Source organism: Anabas testudineus, chromosome 9 (assembly GCF_900324465.2).
Source record: "Anabas testudineus chromosome 9, fAnaTes1.2, whole genome shotgun sequence".
Lineage (NCBI taxonomy): Eukaryota > Metazoa > Chordata > Actinopteri > Anabantiformes > Anabantidae > Anabas > Anabas testudineus.
Genome location: NC_046618.1, coordinates 15,080,223 through 15,090,797, shown reverse-complemented (window position 1 = coordinate 15,090,797; position 10,575 = coordinate 15,080,223). Strand labels below are relative to the sequence as shown.

The window sequence follows — 10,575 nt, the reverse complement described above, 5'->3', positions numbered from 1 at the left end:
TTTAAATATAGACAAATCAGTCTTTTGAGAATTTCGCTCAGTGTAGTTGATTCAGGAGACAGATGCGAGATGGAGGAAAATGGTAAGTCAAGTTTTAAAAGCTGAATGTGTGCTGCACATCACATTTTAAATAAGGCTAAGCCTGCGGTGTGAATTTATAAAGGCTGAAAGAGTGGTGACACAGACGCAATGGCTGGTGAATATAAACATTTTTAATCTTGTTTTTGTATTATAGCAGCGATGACTCAGATTTACTAACAAAAAAAACAACAACCAAGTAGTCACCAACACAAAAGAGGAGCAAGAGATGTTTTTGTTTGAGCCTCTGGGCAACAGTAGCACACTTGTAGATGTCATGTGTAATACACAAATACCGAGGCTTTAAATAGTGCTGTAACAAAGTGCATTTTGTTGATGGACAACAGTATGTTTTCAAATGTGCCGTAATTCATGCTCATCGTCCTGCCGACCATGATCTCAACGTTTTCTTAGTGAAGTTGTTAATGTCAGAGTTGGATGCAAAGAGTTAACTTTAAACATGGGACAACTGGACTGTTTTACAGTAATGTATGATTTGCTGATGTATACCTTACATCAACACAAATACTTGCCTAAAAGTACTCCACTACTACAAGTATCACTTCAGATTCTTTATTCAAGCTGAAGTACTCCATGTGCTCTAAAATGTACTAAGCACAAATGTACAGAATTTGATTTCTCTGAGCACTAACCTGACTGAGTTTCTAATAAAAGTTAATACTGAACTGTACTGTGTTGAAATTAGAACCAAAATCACACATTTAGGGAAATAATTACTTGAAATTGATAGATAGTGTCCTTTAAATGTGCACAACGTTTTCTAGGAATTCATGGAGAGGGGATTATTCTGCGTACAGTTCAACAGCTTGCTTCCATTACTCATGCTTGAATATAAACTTCTAAATGGCCGAGTCCTTCAAAAAGGTTAGTTGACTCTTATTTACTCTGCAGCTGCTGCAACTGTTTAATGAACCGCGCAAGGGGATAAATACTGTACTCGTAAACATACACAAATCTGTGTCACTGCACATGTTGGAGTTTTACGTGATTCACCCAAAAACATCAACACAGCAGGCTGTTGGTGTTCGTACAGTCATTGTTGCAGCCTGACTGAGGGTGGTGTTTGGAGCACAGAGGAAATGGAAAATGCTAACGCTGAGTCATGAAGAACCCAGACCTGTCACACATTGCCACCTGGTGGATTGTACTCACCTGTTAATGTACTGTACACAGTGAGTGGTTTCACTATGCTGACTTGACTCTATAAAGCTCAATATGTTTTCATTACATTAGTTACCTCAGTCGCTCTTACACATAGATGGGATGATTTAGTAGATGTTCATCTTGTGGCATTACCGGACGTTCAGCTTTGTATGATGTTATTAAAGTCCTCATATATAAAGCAGCAGCTCATACGTGGCTGCTTTATGTGTACAGAGATGCAAGCTAAAAACTACTACTTATACCCTGACACTGTTATAATTAATTTCTAACTAAACTAAATGTTTTAGACTTACAGTTCACTCAGTACATTATCCTCCAGTGACGTATTACATAAATTATGACCCATAATTATGCAGTGGATTTGCCCATTGGAGCTAAAATACAGCTGATAAAACTATTTATTAGTATTACAGCGTGTTTTCTGCCCCTCTGTGCCTCCCATGTCACATCAGCTGAGTAGGCAGTTGCTGGACAATTGCAGAACCAGTGTAGGTGTAAGCCAGTGTTAATCAGCAGCATCCGTTTTACACTGTAACAATGGATTGTGACCTTTTGTCAACCGCCTCTCCATAATCTACGTCAGAGGATAACTTGTTGACCTGACAATTTCACTCATTAGGTGAGGGCCCACGTCTTCCTGACTATATTGTTCTGTAAATGTAGGCATCAAATGGGCTTCAATTGATTTAGGTAATCATACCACCATAATCAACCACAGAGAAAGGATTGAAGAGAGACAGACGGTAATGACTGCTCTTCTTTTACAGACAGCCACCTGTGAACAGGGAAACACAAATAGTAGCTAAAGAGACGCTATGACAACTTCATAGAAGGCAAAGTGGATAAAACAGCTAAATAAGTACTAATGTATTTGTTCAGTTAGTTGCTCAAGTTAGATATTATATATTATCAGTACTGTATTATCAGTACATTATACACACACACACACACACACACACACACACACACACACACACATATATATATATATATATATATATATATATATATATATATATATATATATATATATATATATATATATATATATATATATTTATGTATATATGTGTGTATGTATAATGTACTCAATATATATGTGAGATTGTTTAACTCTATCTGATATAGAAGTAAGGTGTTCGCAGATGTTGCCTGCAGAGGCCTGTGCTTCTGGACTGTCCGAACACAGTGACTCATTTGTTTGCAAAGTCCTCCAAATGAAGCCCACACTGCCCTTCCTACACCTTTCTGGGAACTCTTTTTTCCAAACACAGAGGTGCTGTAACAAGTTTTTAAAAAATGACCCCAATGACAAACTACATGAGGCAAAAAGTAAACAACAGTCTGTGACACTTTGATATGGTTTAACTGAGGAGGTCAACACCCACCACTTGCAACCCTGGAGCCACCATAGTGGAAAACTTTAGAGAAAGACAGTCTCTACTTAATGGTTATATTTTTTTGTGTGTGTAGTCTTGTGTGAGTACAGTATGGGTTTTTTTGATCAAACAAAACAAAATAAAGTCACTGCCAACTCACCAAATGTGGCACCAAATACAATGTGGACAGTTCTCATAGACCCACTCCATATTATGTGAATATCACATTAAAAAGGCTCCTTAGGTGAGACATTATTCTTCTCTAGCTCCTCATTTTCCCCTATATTGCTCTCTGAACATGAGGGCTGAACTTGCTTTTTTGCATGCCAGCTGAATATACAAACTGGACAAACTATATGCACATACTATCATATCATCAGCACCCTTTGCAGAAATATCTGCAGATCTACTAGATGTAGCAGCTGGTGCAATGCAGGACTCACCTTGAATGAGAATGAGTGTTAGAGGACCTGTTGGTAATAACCCTCCTCTAAGGGACTGCAGTCCCCTGGTTACACTGTAAAAACAATAAGTTAAGTCTTTAAAGTTAAAAGAAAGAAGCACTGCAATGGGGCTTTGTCATCCATCACAGGAATGGAAGGAACAGTAGAGTGATAGAAGGGCAAACAGAGTAATTATACTTTTGAAGTGTACTTTTGCCCTCTGGTGGCCTTTATTTTAAACAAAAAAAACAAATTCTAGCAGATAAAGAAAATATGTGTGTAAATCTTTTTTAAAAGATACACACACACACACACAGGATCAGGATTTATATATATGTATATATATATATATATATATATATATATACTGTATATATATATATATATATATATTGAGCATACTGATAGTGAAGCATGTCAAACTTGGACTCATCAGTGGACCCATCAAACTTGATTTCAGTCATCCAATGTCCACTGTTTGTGCATCTTGGTCCATTGCATCCTTTTCTTTCAATTTGCCAGTTATAGTAGAGGTTTATCTCTTGGCAACTCAGGGACCAGCTGAGTCTCCTACACACAGTCTCCGTGCACACTGATTTCATAGGTTTCTCTCCTGTTTTATTCAACAGACAGCCATTTCAGGAGCAGTGAGGCATCTATTTCTCACTGAGGACACTTGTAACTATTTGTCTTATTGGATGTGTACTTGGGCTTTCCATTGTGTCTCCTGACCCAGTTGGGTCCAGTTGCAACATGTCTGTGGAAACTATATCTTTCATTTCTTGACCATATCTCCCAGGGAATAACCTTCCTATTTCAAGTCAGACATAGAATGATGAAATTCTAGGAAAAGCTGATTTGGTTTGGCCACAGTGTGTGTGTGTACCTGTGCACGCTCTCAAATCAAATCAGTTTTTTCCCACCCAACAACTCAATTCAAATAAGAGGCACTGCCCACCAGCTTTATTATGACACTGAAATGGCAGCTAATACATAAAAGGATGCAGCACATATCAAACCTATGTAATGACTGAGCTAAATACTATGAGTTCCATTGGAAGACACTACCAGAGAAACTCACAATAATGCGAATGGTGGTTCTCCAGCTTTAACATGTCACCATATCTGTTTGCAGGAAATCAGCTGGATGTTCTGAGAACAGTCTAGGAATGTTGTGGCAAAATGCCGCTGTGTCAGATATGCATTTGCGATTTGATCCTCATATCAGCGTGTTTTATTTGCCTTTCGTCCATTTACTGATCATAAATAACGAGCATTATTCTGATCAGGGGCTGGTTTGAGCGGCGTCACGACTACAACCGTCACCTGGACCTCTGATTGGCTCAGAGCGATGATCCGGGTACTGCGCTAGAACGAGCTCATTAGCTAAAGGTACCAATATGGCGGAGGTAAGAGGGAAAACAGGGGAGAAGCAATCGATCTTAAATCGATATTTTTAAAATTTCTGTTTCGTATCTTTCATTTTTATGTTATCGATTGGGGAAAGAATGTTTTTTGCCTCCCGTGTAGCGTGTTTTGCGCCATAATTGCCATTTGTATTGGTCTAAAATATGCTTGAATGTCTGGAGTGATCCTTCACTACAAGGCCGCTGCGCCTTCGCTCTCTCAGCTGCTTCGGTGTAGCGGCTGTGTAAATTGATAGGTAAAATTAACGTTAGCTTGCTGGTTAAAGGAAATAACACATTATACCGTGCTTATGTTGAATTGTGATTTGGGTTTTTTTTTTTTGTTTAGGGTAATTTAGCGACAATTCGGCTGTAAATATGTCATAATTTGCCGATTGCCTTACCGCGCAAACCAATTTAGTGTTTACATTTGTCGATGCTTAACGGTAACATTAACGTTTAGCTTGCTGGCTACCTAGCTAACTGTTAACGTTTCAGAAGCCGACACTGCATAAATCGTACTCTTTCCCTGAAGATATTCCTCTGGTTTGATTCCGACTGGACCTTAAGAAAGCCATCACTTTAATTCTAGGCTTTAAAACCGAAATTGGTTCACAAATGACGACAGTATGTAGCGTTCATTCGCGGTTAACGCTGTATTAGCCACCTATTTCAGGTAACGTTAGCGGTAAATACAGTTTTCCTGCTCTGCTACTCGATGCTTATAATGCAGATCAATAACAGCATTTTGCTGATTCGTATATAATAATATTTTAAGGTAAAGCGTCGGTGTAATAGTTAAACTGGTGTTTCAACTAGTGCACTCATTTATGCTATGCTTTGCTTTTGCAGGCTTCCCTAGGGAGTTCAAGTCCAGGTAAGGAAATATGCGCCACAAATAAAGTGGTAGTTTCTTAATTTTTTGTCTGTTTTAATGAAATATTTTTGAATAATAGAACCAAAACCATTATTTTTTGGAATTATGCTATACTTGCTCACTTTTAGTATGTTTCACACTCTAATTCAAATGCATTTTCAGGTATTCATTTGCACAGTAAACAAGTTTATGTGCTAAAACTGAGACATTTATGATTCTCCTCTTCCTCTTGCTTTCACTTAGTTGGCTCATTATCTTCGGAGGACCATGACTTTGACCCAACAGCAGAGATGTTAGTACATGAGTATGATGATGAGAGGACTCTTGAGGAGGAAGAGTCTTTGGATGGAGGGAGAAATTTCAGCTCTGAAATTGCAGATCTGGAAAAGGTAAACAACAAACGAGTGTGTACATAAAAGATGGAAATGTATCTTTAATTAAACATGGTTGGGGGGCGATGACGCTTAATATTTTAAGACTAGGACAATTGTTGGTGCGACCTTTATGATAATAAGATGAAGCCATCTTCTTCATAGGTACAGATGCCTCAGTTACTAAAGGTCAACTTGAAGTACATGCACATTCTGTTCTTCTGGCATTCAGCAGTTGTTTCTTAGTGACAATAATATAAAATGTGTTGTTATAGTGATTACATTTTAAAATGTTTTTAAAGGATGAGCAGATCTTAAATTACTTACTGTTACTCTAATTATTACTAGTAATAATTAGAACTAATGATTCATTTATGATGCTTTAAGTTTTCATTTTTTTCCCCCCTAACCAGGAAGGGAACATGCCTTTAGAGGAACTATTGGCCATCTATCGCTATGAGGCCTCAGCAGGCTCCAGTATAGACAGCTCCTCTGGAGACCTCACTGATGAGTTGCCTGATATGACTTTGGATAAGGTAAAGGACAGCTTTTATATGATCATGTTATATTCTCAAATATATTAGAGTGAAAATTGTTTTAAAGTAAATTTATTTATCTTTAGGATGTAAATCTGATATTTTGTTGATCACTTTTGATTTGTCTCAGTGAGAATATAATATTATTTCCCACTAGGAGGAAATAGCTAAAGATTTGCTGTCTGGAGACTACGAGGAGGAGACTCAGTCCTCAGCTGATGATCTTACCCCTTCAGTCACTTCCCATGAGGCCACTGATTTCTTCCCTAGAACACTTCGATGTAAGTTTACAAGATTTTTATTGTAAAAGATGCAAAAGGCAAGCTCACCTATTGCCTTACCAAATGTAATAGTTAAGGCATCAGGCCTTAGTACCCTGCACAAGACACAGCACTGGAAAACAGTGTGTGATGAATGAATGATATTTATCTTGTTGTTCTTTTCAGCCAATGCCATCTCTGATGGTGATAAAGAGTCAGAGTGTGATGAAGATGGTCCAAGCCCAGAGGACTCTAGAAAGGTAAAGAAATTATAATTTAGATCACACGAAGAGAATGATAAAGGAAATTTACTGTAAGTGTTAAGATGCATCACTTCTAGTTTCCTCTAGAGTTTAAACATATGCGTTGTTTGTTTGTGTGTGTTTATTTTTTTTATTTTTTTATTAAAGGAAATAATGGTGGGAACAGAGTACCAAGCAGAGGTTCCTTCTTGCCTCTGCCACTACAAAGATGGAGAGAAAGGTGACTGCAGCTTTTCTTCATCATGTGTCTTGTATCTTCTTTAATGTGACTGCTTTGCTTTTTATCTATACAATTAAAACAAGTAAATATACACAGTAATTTTACGGTAATGTACTTTGTTCTGCAGTGTATGAAGATGAAGATGAGTTATTATGGAGCCCAGGTACTTTGCCAGAAAACAAGGTTAGAAGTTTCCTCTCTGAAGTGTTGTCACGGACAACAGATGAGAAGACAGGATGCGACAAACCAGGGATGCATATTCGAGACAATGAGCAGGTTAGTCATGAACACAATAGTATGGTATTAGCAATGTATCCAAGTTCATGCATTCAGGATTCATTTACTTCAATTCACAACATCCTTTATCATTTGGGCTTTAATTTCTTTGTTTCTAATGTACATGTAATTTATTTTGCACAATATCTAGTCTTGACCTCAACTCTCTTTCTACATAGGCTTTGCATGAGCTTGTAAAATGCAACTACAACACACGTGAAGCACTAGAGAGACACTGCAGCCGTGTAAAGTCCTCTAAAGGTATGTAATGAAAACCAGTTTCACATGCCTGCCATAAAAACATGTCATTACCGACAAGGTGATGTCATTGGTGTCAATCTTGTAAGGTGATTTCTGTTTTCCGTTAACCACTTTGAAATGAGCCAAGAGTTTTGAGAGGAATTCTGCATGGCTTGTCCACAGACATGTTAGGTCCATGTAGTGGTGCGCTCAAATAGTTAATCCATTCACACAGACCATGTAATTTCAGTGTCCTTCAGTGTAACTCACTCATCCTAGAAAGAGAAGAAAACTGTACACAGTTCCTGGCTGTTCTCCTTAATAGATCTATAAATCTAAAATACACTTGAGTGCATGTGGTTTCAACTTTTGGGCAGCAACAAAAATTGAAAAACTATAAAAATATTTCCAAATACACATTTTAACTCTTAATTTCCATTTATGAAGACATCAAACAGTCTTATTTTGTTGCTAAAAGGCAGTTGATTTTGGCATTTAAGCTCACAGATTATTCTTCTAGTAGATCTCTAGTAGTAGTCTCTGTAAAGGCTGTGGAGATTTTGAAACAAACTCGCCTCCTCGCCATCCAATGAAGAAATAAGTGGGTTTCTCATGGTGGCACATGTGTTGAGGAGCCATGCAGACTGGTTTACCTAACTATCCGTAGCGGATGTTAGATGATGATGATAGACTGCCACGTTTAACAGCATAAACTGCTCATTTCAACACAGGCTGAGAGAGAAATGATCGACAGAAGAAAGTACTGCTGTAGAGGTTCTGGTATTGTTTGGACAAGCAGTATTCTAAACATAATTGACACAAAAGTGATGAGAGCTATAAGCAATACCCCCTTGCTCTGAGTATACATACAATTTTTAAAGCTGAGCAGGTTTCTGACAGCTGCATTAGCTACAGTGAATACTGCACGTTACTTTCACTATGTAGATGAGTTTTACCTTTTATGTAAACGCCGTGGGGCAAACATGTCCAACACGTTTAGCACAATGAATAGTGGCAAATAGCAGTGGAGCTACCACAATGTTGAATCATGTTTTCTTTATTTTGATCACTTGACAAATGTATAAATATATTTCTGATTTAATTTCAGAAAAATCGCCTCCCTGGTCAGAAGAAGAATGCAGGAACTTTGAACACGCACTACAGATGTATGACAAGAACTTTCACCTCATACAGAAACACAAAGTGAGTTTTCTTTCATGACATCTTTACACGTACAGGTATTAAGATGTAAAAGAAAATGAGAATGTTTTTTATCTCTTTAATTGACCGTCTTTCTCCCTTAGGTCACAACACGAACGGTAGCAGAATGTGTGGCGTTTTACTACATGTGGAAAAAGTCAGAGCGCTTTGATTTCTTCGTGCAGCAGAATCGGTTTGGGAAGAAAAAGTACAGCAGCTATCCTGGTGTAACGTAAGTGACAGAAGCGTCAGGGTATCTGTTTAAATAAATTGTGTTCCTTGTGTATTAAAAGTGAATAATTTATGCAAACCCACTTAGAGTTAACATTTTTTTATTTCTATGCAGTGACTTGATGGACAGGCTGGTAGATGAAGCAGAGGGACTGGCAGTGGACAGTTCGTCTTCTGTGTGCTCAGGAGCAGGTGGGGGAGGAAGGCTGGACAGCGCTACAGACCAGCAGCTTAGTCTACTCAACTCCATCACCGCCAGCGACCTCACAGGTCAGTAAAAGGACTTGAAGAGTAAAAACGTATATAAAAAATGGTTGAAAACATCATAGACAACTGTTTATTTCATGTGTATTGTCTCTCTGTCCTTGCAGCTTTGAGTAACAGTGTAGCCACAGTGTGCAGCCCTGCAGAGGTTAGTTGCCTGGACTCGTACAGCTTTCCCCCATTGGAAAGTCTCCATCGGGGGTCCCTGAACCACGACGAATCCCTTGGGTTCCCTTCCAATGGCTCAGACCCTGACTGCCTCAACATGCTTGACGCTGGCTTCTACCACTCTGACCTAGGCCAGCTAGGAGGAGTGTGTGTCAACAAGGACTGTGAGCGGCCCTCCAAAAGACTCAAGATGGCACTGCCTGACTCATTTATTAGTGACGTGTCTGTGGGTAACCTCGGAGTGGACTTTGAAGCCCGACGGACAACGACGCATCACCACCGAATTACTGGCACCAAAATGGCAGTGTCTGTCACAGACTTTGGGAGCTTGGCTGGCAGCGGTGAGCCCAATGGGTTTCTAGGTGCTCATGCACGGCACCACACACAGCACACTGCAGCACTTCAGTCAGAGTGATCTTCCTCATCTTTTTCCCACGTTCTTCCTTTTTGAAACCCCTTATCCTACTTGTATATAAGACTGACCTCACTGGAGAATCTGATTTGTTTAAATTCTATTATATATCTATATATATATATATATCTATCTATATATATGTATATGAATATACTTTTGTTTTCATTTTTGTGTAATATGACATCAGTGATGTCTATCATATAGAACTAAAATCTTGATTTCTCTCAAGAGTTTATATAGCCATTTATTTTATTTTTGTTTTGCGGTCTTGTGGTGTCTAACGTCCATGTACAGTGGGGCCCAGAGACTGCAGCAGGAGAGTTGTGTCTTCCTCCCTCACATCTTACACGCAACATCTCCAGAGCTACAGTTTGTCATCCTGCCATTCTTTTCAGCTGCCAAAACTGGCTCAGTTTTTTGCCTCTAGTGTTAATATTTAGTTGCCTGTCTTTGTTGTTTGAAGTGGTACTTAAAAAAAAAAAAGAATAGTGTTTGGTTTACAGGTACTTCTCAGTAACCAGGCTGGTGCAAATGGTTGTATTTGTCCCCAGATAAACCTGGATAGATGATGTATGAAGAGCAACACTAGCATGGAAAATTAACTTGAAGACCAGGAAGTGTTGTGGCTTCAGCTGCTAAGGCCTTCCAATTTGGTTTTCTTTTCATTTACCTTTCTCCTTCTCCTGTGGAAGCTTGTCTGTAGTTGGTCTGCTTGTTTACTTTAAAATCATTCAAAGTGGCCAAACTGGAACATGTGAATGTT

At 38.6% G+C, this 10,575-nt stretch overlaps 1 protein-coding gene across 2 annotated transcripts; it reads left to right on the top strand.

The window, feature by feature from the left end:
* Window positions 1-4,479: 4,479 nt before the first annotated feature.
* mier3b (mesoderm induction early response 1, family member 3 b) lies at window positions 4,480-9,836 on the top strand. 2 transcript variants are annotated; one of them, XM_026343801.1, is made up of 13 exons: window positions 4,480-4,494; window positions 5,344-5,368; window positions 5,612-5,757; window positions 6,153-6,275; window positions 6,433-6,556; window positions 6,722-6,795; window positions 6,946-7,018; window positions 7,146-7,294; window positions 7,474-7,555; window positions 8,643-8,737; window positions 8,839-8,966; window positions 9,081-9,235; window positions 9,337-9,836. In XM_026343801.1, the coding sequence occupies exons 1-13, from the start codon at window positions 4,486-4,488 to the stop codon at window positions 9,810-9,812; spliced, it is 1,659 nt and encodes a 552-aa protein (XP_026199586.1). In that variant the 5' UTR covers window positions 4,480-4,485; the 3' UTR covers window positions 9,813-9,836. The 2 variants fall into 2 exon arrangements, with proteins under 2 accessions (XP_026199586.1, XP_026199587.1); XM_026343802.1 differs by lacking the exon at window positions 4,480-4,494 and adding an exon at window positions 4,567-4,748.
* Window positions 9,837-10,575: the final 739 nt, after the last annotated feature.